The sequence below is a fragment of the Eubalaena glacialis genome, chromosome 8, assembly GCF_028564815.1.
Source record: "Eubalaena glacialis isolate mEubGla1 chromosome 8, mEubGla1.1.hap2.+ XY, whole genome shotgun sequence".
Lineage (NCBI taxonomy): Eukaryota > Metazoa > Chordata > Mammalia > Artiodactyla > Balaenidae > Eubalaena > Eubalaena glacialis.
Window position 1 is genome coordinate 96,058,809 of NC_083723.1, and position 17,452 is coordinate 96,076,260.

At 36.5% G+C, this 17,452-nt stretch overlaps 1 protein-coding gene across 1 annotated transcript in view; it reads left to right on the top strand.

Annotated features, from left to right (window-relative positions):
- CFTR (CF transmembrane conductance regulator) overlaps nucleotides 1–17,452 on the top strand; it is a 199,644-nt gene that overhangs the window by 48,794 nt on the left and 133,398 nt on the right. The window contains exons 5-9 of the mRNA XM_061198249.1: nucleotides 1,996–2,085; nucleotides 2,947–3,110; nucleotides 3,926–4,051; nucleotides 13,592–13,838; nucleotides 15,781–15,873. Coding sequence (XP_061054232.1) covers nucleotides 1,996–2,085; nucleotides 2,947–3,110; nucleotides 3,926–4,051; nucleotides 13,592–13,838; nucleotides 15,781–15,873 — 720 coding nt within the window. The remainder of the gene's footprint in view (nucleotides 1–1,995; nucleotides 2,086–2,946; nucleotides 3,111–3,925; nucleotides 4,052–13,591; nucleotides 13,839–15,780; nucleotides 15,874–17,452) is intronic.

Here is a 17,452-nt window from a genome sequence, read left to right on the forward strand (position 1 = left end):
TTTATGGATAAAATATTTTGAGAAGCTAAGACCTAAAAGTTATAAAACATTGTACAAGAACTGCGTCAAAATTTCTAAAATGGGTAAGTCACAATCCTTAAAGTGGAGGGTTTTCCAACTATTAGAGAACATAAAATAAGTACTGAAATAATATAGCAAGTCAAATTGTGTTATATAGGCAGAGAGAAACATGAAGTGCTCTGGGCTAAGGGGAGGGGAGATCAAAGAAGGAGCAGGTTAGTTTGTGAATAAGTTCATATAGAATGTTTAGCACAAATACAACGATATATGTGCTTTCAGACCCAGAATGCATTAATAAAAAGTTAGAAGTTGTGCCTGTCCTTTTTCAACATTGATTATCTGTGTTCTTACACATTTTCTTTACCCCTCTAGCCACGCCTATTGACCTGCATTGACATCATCACCAAAGAATACAATTTCATCTCCATGTGTCTGTGGTTTGGTCCCTAAAATAAACTGGTACCATATTTGACCAGTTTCATCCATGTAGCAGGCAGCCACTAATTCTTCCCACATTGTTCCAGATTTTGTAGTAGAGCATAGTTTTCTTTGTTCCAAAATCTGTAACCATGATACATTCAAATTATATTTTAAATAATGAATCTAAATACAAACTAGATTGAGCTTTGCCTGTGAATTTCAAGAAGATAAAGTTAACTAGAGTGAACAGGTATTCACTGTTTATTGTACACATAAACTCCATGTTAAGCCCAGTCTCAAGTTACCTGAGACTGAGCATGTTACCAAGTCATGCGTCATCCAGCTCAATGGATTCCCCCCTGCCCCTGCCCCGTATTGCTCTAATAGCATTTTGAAATTAACTGCTTTATTCCTTATTCATCTGTGCTTATCTAAATGCTATTCATTATTCCACACCCATCTTAAAATTCAACCTCAATAAAATATTTGCAGATTTTTATAACCAGATATGGGAACTTTCTCTTAATCACCCTATTTTATTCTATCTACTCCCTTTAACTAATTTATCATATTTAGTTATGTATGTACTAAGTTATCCTGAGGCAAGAATTATGTTTAAGAAATCTTAGCAATAATACCTGAAGCCTTGAATATAGTGATTTGTATCTACTAAGTGCTCAATACATATATGAGGGATTCAGTTGAAGCAAATATTAGATAGGTACTCTTCAGTCAAAGCCATCTAATGGCAAATCAATTCTTATTAAAGTTTATAGGCAAAGTACGACTTATCTTTCATAATAACAATTTATCTACATAAAATTCTATTTTGTATATATGGATATATTTTTCTTTGTAAAATGTAAGAATTTTTTATTAATGTAATCTCACAAAATTGTTAATGATTAAATTATTTGTAATATAATTTTATTGACTTTAACAGTAATTTTATTCAACAGAGTTACTATAAAATCGCATGAAAAATTTAAGGCCAAGATTTTATTAAAAAAATTTTTTTTATTGACGTATAGTTGGTTTACAATATTGTGTTAGTTTCAAGTGTACAGCAAAGTGATATAGATATATATATCTATATATATATTTTTTCAATTCTTTTCCATTATAGGTTATTACAAGATATTGAATATAGTTCCCTGTAAGGCCGAGGTATTAATCTCATATTTCACTGCCTTTGGTTCCATCTTTTATAAAAACAAACAAAAGCAAAAAAAAAAAAAAAAAAACCCTCTACAGTATATAAATGAATATTTAAGTACAATATTGTTCCCATTTTGGATTAGAAAAAATAGTTACTACTCTCTGGATACTGTAAAATAAAATAAGAAGAGGCATGCCAGTGTAATATTTGTTGTAAAGAGAAATATTTATAAATCTGAGAAGATACTGAGTTAGGTGAACGTAAAATAATTTTCACTACCTTAACTTAAAAATGCGTGCATAGTTGCCTAATTCCTCAGCTGTATTGTAACATTACTTATAAATATATTTGTCTACTGTTCATTGACAACATCTAACTTCCCATTTTCCTTGTAGACTTTGAAGCTGTCAAGCCGTGTTCTAGATAAAATAAGCATTGGACAACTTGTTAGTCTCCTTTCCAACAACCTGAACAAATTTGATGAAGTATGTACCTACTGATTTAATCTTTTATGCATCTTTATTATAACTCATACAACCCCAAAGGTTTTCTGGGTCAGATAACAGTAATAAGTGGTTAAGTCATAAGCATCCCTACCTTCCCTATTTCTGAAAACTGATAAGGCTAAGTTGTGTAGCAGAGTGCCATTTTGGGGTCTCACGGAACCACCCAACTCAAGGGCACCTCAGCTTGCTTTGTATTTACGAGGTTTTTTTAAAATTCAGTCCCTATCAGATCTTGTTTCCTTTTAATACTTTAAATCAGTTCTTTACTTTGGCTGAGTATGATACTCTGAGCAATTCTTGTTCAGTGCTGTCTTCTGTCACAATAAAATTCAAGGTCCTTGCGGACAGATGGTTTTATTTATCTTTGCATTTCTAGTATTTTACATGGTATCAAACCCTTAGCAGGTGCTAAATAAATTACTGTTGAATTGAGCATGCATGTGTTCTGAATATATTGTCAGGTGATAAGGTTGTACCGTTGTGTAGGTTGAACTTCCGAAGAGTCTTTTGTTCTCTCATGTTCTGTGTCATGGCTCTTGCTTTATCCACACAGAAGTAAGTTATTTAAAATAAATTCTTCAATCACCATGCAATTCCACTGGAAAAAGATCAGAGTGACTTGAAGTTTGTTTTTGGGGAAATCCTATGCGTAGAATGTTTAAGCACATTGCTATGTGTTCCATGTAGTGAATACCTAGATTTTAGTGTGTTCAGAACCATGAAGTGTTTGATTGTATGAGCTCACTGTGCTTGATTTCTTTCTTCTTTGCTTGTTTTTTCCTTTGTTTTGGGGGTGGAGGATAAAATGTCAGTGGTTTTCACTGTGATTTTATTTTTCAGGGACTTGCACTGGCGCATTTCGTGTGGATTGCTCCTTTGCAAGTGACGCTGCTGATGGGGCTGCTCTGGGAGTTGTTACAGGCCTTCGCCTTCTGTGGACTTGCTTTCCTCATAGTCCTTGCCCTTCTTCAAGCCGGATTAGGGAAAATGATGATGAAGTACAGGTAGCACTCTTATTTACATAGTTTGAAAGGGTTTTAAATTAGGTTTTCCAAAAGCCCACTCTAATAAAACCAGAACTTCTCTATGCACTGAACCGTGATCTTGCTAGGTGTCACAAAAAAGGAATTATTTTCATGACATAATACTTACTATATCAAGGGGACATTTTTTTGCTTGTCAGTCTATAGAATTTCTTTATAAATATGTTACCATCCAGTTCACTTTTTGCACATCAGAGATTTAGGTACAATGGATAAAACATTTATGTGAATGGGAGGGAATGCATATATTTTGGGGGGAGTTTATAGGCTTTTTCTACCCTGGTTTGTGAATCATCACACCACAGGCTTAGTTGCTTTTTATTACAGAATGAATCAGTGACACCAGTCACTGCTTATGAAAGAGGACTTCTAGTTTGCCAGCTAGAGTATGATAGAAAGTGTACAAATTTTGGAGTCAAATAGCTCTTAGTTTGAATCCCAGATTGCATGCTTACTAGTTACATGACCTGTGTCAAGCTGCTTCAGCCGCTGTGTTTCTGGTTTTTTTCGTCTTTAAAATGGAGGTAATCACCTCTGTTAGGTTGCCAGAAGGATTAGGCATAATGTATGACATGCATCTAATACAGTGTCTGGCACATGGGAGGCATTTACTAAATGACAGTTACTATTTTTGTTACTATATATTTGATAATAAAATAAACATCCATCTGTTTAATAAAAGAAATGTGGCTTTTCTTAAAAGCTTGGGCAGTTCTTAGTGGACATTTTGACTTGTTTTTACTAAGTATTTGATTGGTGGATGGATTAATTTACAGAGATCAGAGAGCTGGAAAGATTAATGAAAGACTGGTGATCACGTCAGAAATGATTGAAAATATCCAGTCGGTTAAGGCATACTGCTGGGAAGAAGCAATGGAAAAAATAATTGAAAACCTACGACAGTAAGTCATTCTGATAATTTCAGTATCAATTGAATTAGCCAATTAAGGTTTAACATATTAAAAATGAGTATGTCAGAGTGGACTTCAGCTCATATATGAAATTTCTGACAACCAAACAGTTGTATTAAGTTATATCAATATTCATGTGTTAGTGGCTTAATGCCATTTTCATGGGGCTATCATTTTACATAGGTGATCAAGTGTGCTATTTTGCACTACAAGGATATGTATCCCTTATGAAAGAATTGCCTATATGTGCTTATAGCTGCTTAATATACTTATTGACTAAAATAATGATCATGATTCTAGAGACTGATTGAAACCTTAAATGGAACTGCTAGAGTAATAAGGATATGATTCTGAACCAAATAAATGATTCTCTACTATTATAGCTTCCTTAATTTATATGTTATGGCTCACGAAAAACAAACAAAAAACAAACCCTTCTGTTTGTTTAAAATATGTTTGTTCTTCCTCAACTTAAGAGTAATGCAGGGTAATATCTATAAATTGTGTTTCTATAAACCCTCCACTTGAGAAATCAGTTCAAGTAATGAAAGCCGCCACCTGAAGTAGAATCAGTACTTGGCAACCGTCTACATCTCCAGTCTTGTTTTACCTCAGATAACCTTTCTCTCACTGATTAGTAAAGATTATAGCCAGCAAAAAAGTACAGCACAGACTGAGATACTGTTACTGAGAAAATTTTGGACAAAATATAAACTAGGGCATTTCTATAGCTGTGACCATTTTTCTTTAGTCAAGTTCCATGTTCTACAAATTGCAATCCAAAAAAAAACAAAAAACAAAAAAGGCTCTCTGAGATTCAGTGGGCATAGATCTTCTGTTAAAGGGCAAATAATTTCAGGATGAATTAGCTCATGAGAGTTTCATGGGGAAAAAAGGTACTAAAGGGAAGAGTCCCATTTTGGATGCTGTGAATATGGGTTATCAGGGATTCAGGCTGCTGATTCCAGTAGACAGTGGTAACTGAGCTGCAGGTGTGTGATTGGAACAACAAAAGAAATGCTGAAATGTTAAGTCCTTTGCGGTGTAAATAGAAAGAGTAAAAGCATATTTATTGCCCAAACATAATTGGTCACCTGTTTTTATTATGCCTTTCAAGACAAATCCAGGAAAGAAATTATATTTTCTTTCCAGAAACATCCTTAAAGATCTTGTTTAGTTGGTTGAAGGTTTTTCTCATTAACAAGTGAGTTTTCCATCACACTTGCCCCTGGGTCACTCTTAAATGCCTATAGGCACAGGCATAACCAGAATGATGAGGAGATTATCAGAGAATTTGGTTTTCTCAAGCTTCAGGGTAAACTCCTGGTCAGATCATTCTAGGTGCTGACTTTTCTTGACTTTGGGTTTTTTTTCCCCTCTTCCTCAAAAGATGAAATCCATCCTTCCTATTCTGTATTTCTGTTTAACCAATTCTAATAGCAAATGTTTGGTTTTAACTTGTATAATCTGGTTCCTTAATCTGGTATGAAATTGTTACCTGAAAAGGCTGCAAAGTGCTGACGTAAATATGGGAAAGCAAGAATTGCTTCTACTCAAAAGAGCAAATAGAATGTTCTGGAAGAGATTGGCAGGATGCGCTGCAAAGGGATGACCTCAGCCTGGGCCACTGCTGCACTGGGCAAAAGGCTGTGTAACACTCCCTGAAAATCTACTTCTTTATTGCTCTCTGGTAATAAAGTCACTTTCAATTTTTTTTATAAGATAAAATATTTTTATGACTCATATAGTGTTAGTGATTTTATTATGGTGAGTACTGCTTTCTAGGTGATTCTTATATATGTTCTTTTTTTTTTAAGAAACTCCAAGTCTTTTATTTCACTCAGGAGCAATTATTTATTTTTATTTGTAAATGTCCGGATCAGGGTATACAATTAAGCATTCTAATGATGTATTCTAATTAGCAAGACTAAAGTCATAGGGAGATTGAGTCAAGATGGCAGAGTAGAAGGACATGCTCTCACTAACCTCTTTTTTTTTTAATTTTTAAATTTTATTTATTTTTTAATACAGCAGGTTCTTATTAGTCATCATTTTTATACACATCAATGTATACACGTCAATCCCAATCTCCCAATTCATCACACCACCACCCCCACCCTCTGCCGCTTTCCCCCCTTGGTGTCCATGCGTTTGTTCTCTACATCTGTGTCTCAACTTCTGCCCTGCAAACGGGTTCATCTGTACCATTTTTCTACGTTCCACATATATGCGTTCATATACGAAATTTGTTTTTCTCTTTCTGACTTACTTCACTCTGTATGACAGTCTCTAGATCCATCCACGTCTCAACAAATGACCCAATTTCGTTCCTTTTTATGGCTGAGTAATATTCCATTGTATATATGTACCACATCTTCTTTATCCATTCGTCTGTGGATGGGCATTTAGGTTGCTTCCATGACCTGGCTATTGTAAACAGTGATGCAATGAACATTGGGGTGCATGTGTCTTTTTGAATTATGGTTTTCTCTGGGTATATGCCCAGTAGTGGGATTGCTGGATCATATGGTAATTCTGTTTTTCATTTTTAAGGAACCTCCATACTGTTCTCCATAGTGGCTGTATCAATTTACATTCCCACCAACAGTGCAAGAGGGTTCCCTTTTCTCCACACCCTCTCCAGCATTTGTTGTCTGTAGATTTTCTGAGGATGCCCATTCTTACTGGTGTGAGGTGATACCTCATTGTGGTTTTGATTTGCATTACTCTAATGATGAGTGATGTTGAGCAGCTTTTCATGTGCTTCTTGGCCATCTGTATGTCTTCTTTGGAGAAATGTCTATCTAGGTCTTCTGCCCATTTTTGGATTGGGTTGTTTGCTTTTTTAATATTGAGCTGCATGAGCTGTTTATATATTTTGGAGATTAATCCTTTGTCTGTTGATTTGTTTGCAAATATTTTCTCCCATTCTGAGGGTTGTCTTTTCATCTTGTTTATGGTTTCCTTTGCTGTGCAAAAGCTTTGAAGTTTCATTAGGTCCCATTTGTTTATTTTTGTTTTTATTTCCATTACTCTAGGAGGTGGATCAAAAAAGATCTTGCTGTGATTTATGTCAAAGAGTGTTCTTCCTATGTTTTCCTCTAAGAGTTTTATAGTGTCCAGTCTTACATTTAGGTCTCGATTGCATTTTTTTTTTTTTAAGTATTTGTTTATTTATTTATTTATGGCTGTGTTGGGTCTTCGTTTCTGTGCAAGGGCTTTCTCTAGTTGTGGCAAGCGGGGGCCACTCTTCATCGCGGTGCGCGTGCCTCTCACTATCGCGGCCTCTCTTGGTGTGGAGCACAGGCTCCAGACGCACAAGCTCAGTAATGTTGGCTCACGGGCCCAGCTGCTCCGCGGCACATGGGATCTTCCCAGACCAGGGCTCGAACCCGTGTCCCCTGCATTGGCAGGCAGATTCTCAACCACTGTGCCACCAGGGAAGCCCCTCGATTCCATTTTGAGTTTATTTTTGTGTATGGTGTTAAGGAGTGTTCTAATTTCATTCCTTTACATGTAGCTGTCCAGTTTTCCCAGCACTACTTATTGAAGAGACTGTCTTTTCTCCATTATATATCCTTGCCTCCTTTGTCATAGATTAGTTGGCCATAGGTGTGTGGGTTTATCTCTGGGCTTTCTATCCTGTTCCATTGATCTATGTTTCTGTTTTTGTGCCGGTACCATATTGTCTTGATTACTGTAGCTTTATAGTATAGTCTGAAGTCAGGGAGTCTGATTCCTCCAGCTCTGTTTTTTTCCCTCAAGACTGCTTTGGCTATTCGGGGTCTTTTGTGTCTCCATACAAATTTTAAGATTTTTCGTTCTAGTTCCGTAAAAAATGCCATTGGTAATTTGATGGGGATTGCATTGAATCTGTAGATTGCTTTGGGTAGTATAGTCATTTTCACAATGTTGATTCTTCCAATCCAAGAACATGTTATATCCCTCCATCTGTTGGTATCATCTTTAATTTCTTTCACCAGTGTCTTATAGTTTTCTGCATACAGGTCTTTTGTCCCCCTAGGTAGGTTTATTCCTAGGTATTTTTTTCTTTGTGTTGCAGTGGTAAATGGGAATGTTTCCTTAATTTCTCTTTCAGGTTTTTCATCATTAATGTATAGGAATGCAAGAGATTTCTGTGCATTAATTTTGTATCCTGCAACTTTACCAAGTTGATTGATTAGCTCTACTAGTTTTCTGGTGGCATCTTTAGGATTCTCTATGTATAGTATCATGTCATCTGCAAACAGTGACAATTTTACTTCTTCTTTTCCGATTTGTATTTCTTTTTCTTCTCTGATTGCTGTGGCTAGGACTTCCAAAACTATGTTGAATAATAGTGGTGAGAGTGGACAACCTTGTCTCGTTCCTGATCTTAAAGGAAATGTTTTCAGTTTTTCACCATTGAGAATGATGTTTGCTGTGGGTTTGTCATATATGGCCTTTATTATGTTGAGGTAGGTTCCCTTTATGCCCACTTCCTGGAGAGTTTTTATCGTAAATGGGTGTTGAATTTTGTCGAAAGCTTTTTCTGCATCTATTGAGATGATCATATGGTTTTCATTCTTCAATTTGTTAAAATGGTGTATCACATTGATTGATTTGCATATACTGAAGAATCCTTGCATTCCTGGGATAAACTCCACTTGAGCATGGTGTATGATCCATTTAATGTGCTGTTGGATTCTGATTGCTAGTATTTTGTTGAGGATTTTTGCATCTATATTCATCAGTGATATTGGTCTGTAATTTTCTTTTTTTGTAGTATCTTTGTCTGGTTTTCGTATCAGGGTGATGGTGGCCTCATAGAATGAGTTTGGGAGTGTTCCTTCCTATGCAATTTTTTGGAAGAGTTTGAGAAGGATGGGAGTTAGCTCTTCTCTAAATGTTTGATAGAATTCACCTGTGACGCCATCTGGTCCTGGACTTTTGTTTGTTGGAAGATTTTTAATCACATTTACAATTTCATTACTTGTGATTGGTCTGTTCATATTTTCTGTTTCTTCCTGGTTCAGCCTTGGAAGGTTATACCTTTCTAAGAATTTGTCCATTTCTTCCAGGTTGTCCATTTTATTGGCATAGAGTTGCTTGTAGTAGTCTCTTAGGATGCTTTGTATTTCTGCAGTGTCTGTTGTAACTTCTCCTTTTTCATTTCTAATTGTTTTGACTTGAGTCCTCTCCCTCTTATTCTTGATGAGTCTGGCGAATGGTGTATCAATTTTGTTTATCTTCTCAAAGAACCAGCTTATAGTTTTATTGATCTTTGCTATTGTTTTCTTTGTTTCTGTTTCATTTATTTCTTCTCTGATCTTTAGATTTCCTTCCTTCTGCTAACTTTGGGTTTTGTTTGTTCTTCTTTCTCTAGTTCCTTTAGGTGTAAGGTTAAATTGTTTCTTTGAGATTTTTCTTGTTTCTTGAGTTAGGCTTGTATAGCTATAAACTTCCATCTTAGAACTGCTTTTGCTGCATCCCATAGGTTTTGGATCATCGTGTTTTCATTGTCTTCATTGTTTTCATTTGTCTCTAGGTATTTTTGATTTCCTCTTTGATTTCTTCAGTGATCTCTTGGTTATTTAGTAACATATTGTTTAGCTTCCCTGTGTTTGTGTTTTTTACGTTTTTTTCCCTGTCATTCATTTCTAATCTCATAGCGTTCTGGTCAGAAAAGATGCTTGATATGATTTCAGTTCTCTTAAATTTACTGAGGCTTGATTTGTGACCCAGGATGTGATCTATCCTGGAGAATGTTCCTTGCGCACTTGAGAAGAAAGTGTAATCTTCTGTTTTTGGATGGAATGTCCTATAAATATCAATTAAATCTATCTGGTCTATTGTGTCATTTAAAGCTTCTGTTTCCTTATTTATTTTCATTTTGGATGATCTGTCCATTGGTGTAAGTGAGGTGTTAAAGTCCCCCACTATTATTGTGTTACTGTCAATTTCCTCTTTTATAGCTGTTAGTAGTTGCCTTATGTATTGAGGTGCTCCTATGTTGGGTGCATGTATATTTATAATTGTTATATCTTCTTCTTGGCTTGATCCCTTGATCATTATGTAGTGTCCTTCCTTGTCTCTTGTAACATTCTTTATTTTAAAGTCTATTTTATCTGATATGAGGATTGCTACTGCAGCTTTCTTTTGATTTCCATTTGCATGGAATATCTTTTTCCATCCCCTCACTTTCAGTCTGTATGTGTCCCTAGGTCTAAAGTGGGTCTCTTGTAGACAGCATATATATGGGTCTTGTTTTTGTATCCATTCAGCAAGCCTGTGTCTTTTGGTTGGAGCATTTAATCCATTCACGTTTAAGGTAATTATCAATATGTATGTTCCTATGACCATTTTCTTAATCGTTTTGGGTTTGTTTTTGTAGGTCCTTTTCTTCTCTTGTGTTTCCCACTTAGAGAAGTTCCTTGAGCATTTGTTGTAGAGCTGGTTTGGTGGTGCTGAATTCTCTTAGCTTTTGCTTGTCTGTTAAGCTTTTGATTTCTCCATCGAATCTGAATGAGATCCTTGCCGGGTAGAGTAATCTTCATTGTAGGTTCTTCCCTTTCATCACTTTAAGTATATCATGCCACTCCCTCTGGCTTGTAGAGTTTCTGCTGAGAGATCATCTGTTAACGTTATGGGACTTCCCTTGTATGTTATTTGTCATTTTTCCCTTGCTGCTTTCAATAATTTTTCTTTGTCTTTAATTTTTGCCAATTTGATTACTATGTGTCTTGGCGTGTTTCTCCTTGGGTTTATCCTGTATGGGACTCTCTGCACTTCCTGGACTTGGATGGCTATTTCCTTTCCCATGTTAGGGAAATTTTCGACTATAGTCTCTTTAAATATTTTCTCTGGTCCTTTCTCTCTCTCTTCTCCTTCTGGGACCCCTATAATGTGAATGTTGTTGCGTTTAATGTTGTCCCAGAGGTCTCTTAGGCTGTCTTCATTTCTTTTCATTCTTTTTTCTTTAGTCTGTTCCGCAGCAGTGAATTCCACCATTCTGTCTTCCAGGTCACTTATCCATTCTTCTGCCTCAGTTATTCTGCTATTGATTCCTTCTAGTGTAGTTTTCATTTCAGTTATTGTATTGTTCATCTCTGTCTGTTTGTTCTTTAATTCTTCTAGGTGTTTGTTAAACATTTCTTGCAACTTCTCCATCTTTGCCTCCATTCTTTTTCCGAGGTCCTGAATCATGTTCACTATCATTATTCTGAATTCTTTTTCTGGAAGGTTGCCTATCTCCACTTCATTTAGTTGTTTCTCTGTGGTTTTATCTTGTTCCTTCATCTGGTACATAGCCCTCTGCCTTTTCATCTTCTGTATCTTTCTGTGAATGTGGTTTTTGTTCCACAGGCTGCAGGATTGTAGTTCTTCTTGCTTCTGCTGTCTGCCCTCTCAGTAAAAGTTTTAAATATCACAAAATTGATTTGATTGTTGGCAGCAGATTGCTTGCTGAGCTGCAGTTTCTGCTAGTGTTGGAGGGTCTCCTGCAGAGGTGGGGGGTGGCTGTGTCTCACCGTGAGGACAAGGACACTGGCAGCAGAAGTTCTGGGAAGTACTCCTTCTCTTATAGATGTTCTTGAGTCCATTATTCTTACAGTACCACTTCTTTCATTTTCCTCAACTGTTTATAATACACAACAATTTTGACAAATGTATTAACCTTTTTGTAAACAGTATTTTCTAACATTAAAAACATATAAGCCTAGCCAATAGTATTCTTCTTTCTGTTGAAGATTAGAGACACACGTGTAGATTCTAAGTGCAAGGCCCTGTGCTGTGCTGTCATTTATCTTGGCAGCAACTCCACAAGGGAGATATTATGTTTCTCTTCTGTAGATGTGGATTCTATAGGGTCAGAGGGAAGGGAAACTTGCTTAAGATGGCATAGCTATAACCAGGAGAGCTGAGAGTCACACCCCAGTGAGATTCCCAAATCATAATCTGCCTTCAATACCAAATAATTAAAATAGGTAGGCTAGGCCGCATTAGACTGGGAGTCACAATGTAGATTGGGAACATTGAACTTCGTTTTCTTCATCAGAGTGCTCAGGATTACATTTTTTTTCAGACTTAAAAAAAAAAGATTTCCTCTGAATTCTACAACTTGAGAATGAGAACTTTTCTGAGTTGTACAAGCATGTGGAACTAAATGCCAGGCGCAGCTATTGCTCCTTCCCACCAGCACTCTCTACTTGTCTGTTTTATCTCTGCTCTTTCCCTTGCAAGAGCTGAATAGGAGGATCACAAGTGACTCTAGTTTTGATGGTCCTGGAAGAGTAGGACAGAGATTGAAGGCAGCATTGTCCTCTCTTCTTGCCAGCCTCTGCACTCCCTGTTTTCTGCTTATTGGTGCATTTAAACCTCTTCTGTGTGTGTTAAAAAAATAGTTCACATTTGTAGTTCAGACTAAAGGATCAGAAGTATGATTGCAAATAATTATACTGAAAGGAGAGAGACAGGGATGATGCAGCATCTACTCACTTATAATTTTTCAAGAATTACCTGTAACAGAATCACTTGGGTTCTTTTTTAAAATTAATTATTTATTTATTTTTGTCTGTGTTGGACCTTTGTTGCTGAGCGCGGGCTTTTCTCTGGTTGTGGCGAGCAGGGGCTACTTTCTTGCAGTGCGCAGGCTTCTCATTGCGGTGGCTTCTTTTGTTGAGTATGGGCTCTAGGCACATGGGCTTCAGTAGTTGTGGCACACGGGCTCAGTAGTTGTGGCTTGCAGGCTCTAGAGCGCAGGCTCAGTAGTTGTGGTGCACAGGCTTAGTTGCTCCGCGGCATGTGGGATCTTCCCAGACCAGGGCTCGAACCCGTGTCCCCTGCATTGGCAGGCGGACTCTTAACTACTGTGCCATCAGGGAAGCCCCATTTGGGTTCCTTTTTAAAATGCAGATTCTGGAGGCCTACTGCAGACTCAGTCAGTATCTCTGAGTGGTGGGCCTGAAACTCTGCATTTTAACAGGTTTCTCAGGTGATTTTTACTCATGCTAAGGCTTGAGAACCACTCCTCTATGGCTTATATGTTATTTTCAAGGTTCCCCAAAGCCAAGCTAGAACTTCTAAAATGTTAACAATCCATTAGGGAATCCCAGAATTGTCTTTTTCCTTTATAAGTCTTTCAACATTATTCTCATATCCACACTTAATTACTTAAAACACCAACCAACAAACAAACAAAAAATTATCAGTGTCATTAATCTTAAAAATTAATAAAGAAGTGAATAAAGATATAAAAATAATATAATAATTATAGTAATAATTATTAAGATTATTGTAATTTAAAAATAATATTTACAGGTATTACATGCAAGACACTGGTACATTCATTATGATCCATCTCCCTTTCAGATAAGGTAACTGAGGCCCAGAGAGGTTAAATAACTTGCACAAGGTCACACAGCTCATGCAGGGTAGAATGAGGATCAGAACACAGAGAGAAAGATTTGAGAGTCTATGTTCAGATTTTTAATTCCAAGATGCCTGATATTTGAAAAGTAAATAAGCATCCCAAATCTTATTTTTTTTTTATAGAACAGAACTGAAACTGACCCGGAAGGCAGCCTATGTGAGATACCTCAATAGCTCAACCTTCTTCTTCTCAGGGTTCTTTGTAGTGTTTTTATCTGTGCTTCCTTATGCACTGCTTAAAGGAATCGGCCTTCGAAAAATATTCACAACCATCTCATTCTGCATTGTTCTGCGCATGGCAGTCACTCGGCAATTCCCCTGGGCTGTACAAACTTGGTATGATTCTCTTGGAGCAATAAACAAAATACAGGTAATGTACCAAAATGGGGCATCATCACAGTGAATTTAGAACAGTTTAGAACTTTATTCATGAGCAAACTCTCTGGAGAGGTATTCTTGGCCTTGGGCCTGTTTGATGCACAGTATTTCCTCTCTTGATGTCTGTATGTGGTCTAATGAGCCCTTGTAATGAAAGCCTAGTGAAATAAAATGAAGGCCTGTGAAATTCTCTTAAGTCAGAGAAATTGGAGAAAATATTGTTTCTGTATTCTGGAGATTTTTATTCAAGTAATCAATCAATAGAGCAGTTCTAATGAACTTGGCAAATGTGCAAAATGATGGTGGCAGATTCATCCGGGAGTTATAAGATTTTCCAGCTAACACTAGGAATGTTCACCTTAAACTTTTCCAAGTGTTTTTCTGGACTGTATGATGGATGACAGTGGCATTTTATGACACATTAATTACCTTAAAATCTCAGCAAGCTGATGTAGCTGGTAATTTTGAAGAGAGGTTCTAAAGTCCTCAGGTAATGAGACTCAATTAATGCAAAGCTAACAGAATCAGCACCATAACCTTGGGTGTGGTTATTATTTTTATAATTAATATACAGTTCAAAATGTTTTATTATACTTGTTTGATATCCATTTAAATATTTAACCCAGAAAATAAATCATTGTGACATAAATTTTAAAAAAGAGGCTGAAGGGTGAGCCACTTTTAGATAGTTCTGCCATTATTTAGCCTAGGCCAGAGTTTGCAAATGGTGGCCCATGGACTTAATTTTGGCCCTTGACCTGTTTTATTTGACCTTTACATTAAAAAACAGAACAAAACAAAAAAACCTAAAACAACGCATTTGAATTAGTTGGCAGCATTTAAAAATTGTGTGCTGTCACATATACAACAAATCATGTCTTCAGCCTCTTTTGAAAATTTGAAGTATACAGTAAACTGGGTCCTCTTCCCTTACAAGCTGTGGCAGCTCCCCCCTCAGAGAGGGTCTGCCCTCTGCAGTTCATCACAATCTCTACTTAGCCACCTTCCTTAGTTTTATCATCTTGAAAATATGTGAGTTTGAGATCTGCAATTTAGACAGATTGGTGAATGTAGCTCAGAACCATGGCAGCTTTTGGACTAGTCTTATTTCTTCTGTTAGTCCATCACAGCCATGTGGGAGGTGGTGGGGAGATAGAGAAAGAGAGAGAGAGAGAAACAGACATAGAGACCCAAAGAGAATGCATCAGAGAAACAGATTCACTAAACAGGAATACAGACAGAGAAACAGATCTTAAAAACAAAACTGGGAGAAAAAGAGGGAAACCAAAATAGAGATAGTGAGTGAATTGAAGAGGCGAGAAGGGAAAAAGTGAGCAAGGACCAGACTTTTAAAACTACCTCCTATGAAGAAGACTTCAGGATGCATAAACTTAATTCTTCCTCATGCTCCCACCATCTCTAGGAGCACTGTGATTCTGATTCGCTAATAGAGCCCTTCTTTTAGAATCAAGGTTTGATACCCTAAAATCAGTTAGATCAGATCTTCACACCTTTACTTAACCCAGAGAAGTGATGCTAATGATGCCTCTAATAAGGAGGGTGCTATGAAGATGAAGATAATAGTTTTCTCTCTCTCAATGTTGAATTGAGGCAATTGGTGGGTAATTCAGGTGTGCTTTATAAATTCATCACTAAGGTTAACATGTAATAGTGCAAGGATGAATCAGTGGTATGTTAAAAATCTAATGTATAAAAACAGTTTTATGAAATATTACATTTCAAAATGATGAATTCTAGTACTTGGCAAATTAACTTTAGAACACTTATAAAATTATTTTATTAAGAAACAATTTCTAATATAATTCATAAAATCCAGGTACAGAATGCATCACTATTAGAGTGTAAAATAGATGTAATAATGTATTAATGGTATCCTGGTTCTGCAGTATGTTTTTGCTCTCTTTTGCAAACAGGATTTCTTACAAAAACAAGAATATAAGACACTGGAATATAACTTAACAACTACAGAAGTAGTGATGGAGAATGTAACAGCCTTCTGGGAGGAGGTCAGATATTTTTTGTTTTTGTTTGTTCTAAATATTTAAGCTTTGCTTGTTTGTGGTTCTGGTTTTCATCCGAATGGGCAATAAAGTTAGAATGATGATAGAACTTATTTTATAGATTAAGAGGTAGAGGCCCAGGAATATTAAATACGATAGACAAGCCTCGTCATTTTTTTCTAAGTCATGTAATTTGTTTCACATAACAAATTAGGAAGTAATACAAAGCTCATAGGTTTTGGAGCCAGATAGAGCTGGCTTTGAATCCTGGTTCTGCCATTTACTATCTGTGTAATCTACACCAAGTTACTGAACTTTGTGGAGCCTCTCATTCTTCATCTATAAAATGGGAATATTAATATATACCTTGCAAGTTTGTTGTGAGGATTGACTGAGATAACTTATGGAAAGTATTCAGCGTAGTACCATGCACATAATAGTTCCTCAGTAAATGCTACCCTCTCTGATCTCAAGTTCCAATCCAATGCAATTTACATACACCAGTCACCATAAAGATGTATGAGAAATAGACCAATGTATTGTTTTTTACTATTTTTACTTATTTTAATTCACTACTAAAAATTCTCTCATATTTCTCATGGTCAGAAAAAATATTATCAATGATTTTTCAGCTTCTAAAGAAGTCATATTTGATTATTGAGACTACCTGTTGAGTTCCTCTTTCCTTATCACTTTTTTATGTTGAGTAAACATAGGAGTTATGAAACCAATGTCCCATTTCTACATATTTCACAATATCTTAAATTGGTTTTATTTATATAAGTAACCTGACCTCAAGGGCTTTACTATACTTCATTTTTTTTAGCTATAAGTAAGAGAATAATTCTTTATCTGCCCAGAAAAATTGTGGAGAGGTGTGTGGATCAGATTGATTTTACTTCTTTGATTTTAGGAATTTCAAATGCCCTTCTAGGCATGAAGAAAAATAAGAAGTTTGACAGTACTTACAGACAATTGTTTTTCTAATCTCCATTTCACTCTGCTTTCATCTAATAAAATAGGTAGCATGCTTGAGCCCTTACAATCTGCCAGGTACTAGATAAGCACTTTATATGTTTTGTCTTATTTCTCATAACATTCCTATGATGAAATCTTAATGTTTCCATTTTGCTGATAAGGGAAGGGAGGCTTAGGAAGGTTACAGAACCTGGCTCAGCTCACAGAACAGGCAAGGGCTGAAGTTAGGTTTTGGACCCCAATGTCACAGTCTACAACTCTTTCAGTGAACCTTCCGTCTGGCTGTATCCTCATCCTCCAGACTCTGTCAGCTATCAAATTCTGGACACTCCTTGATGATATTTACCCAGGATAGTGGTGCTTGTTAAATCTCTGCCATCACGTCTGAGACTTCAGCACCCACATGAGAAATCCTTCCAGTACTGTCCTCAGAACTTACATTTTACAGTTAGTTCAGAAGCTTCCTTTCATGGTCACATGCTGAGCTTGGTGAGCACCTAGACTTACTCCACTTTGGAAATGTCGCACTCTGGAATCTCTTTCTTAGTTCAGAATTTCCTAACCTTAACTCTCTCAGTCTCTTCATCCCACCTTTACTGCCTTCCAA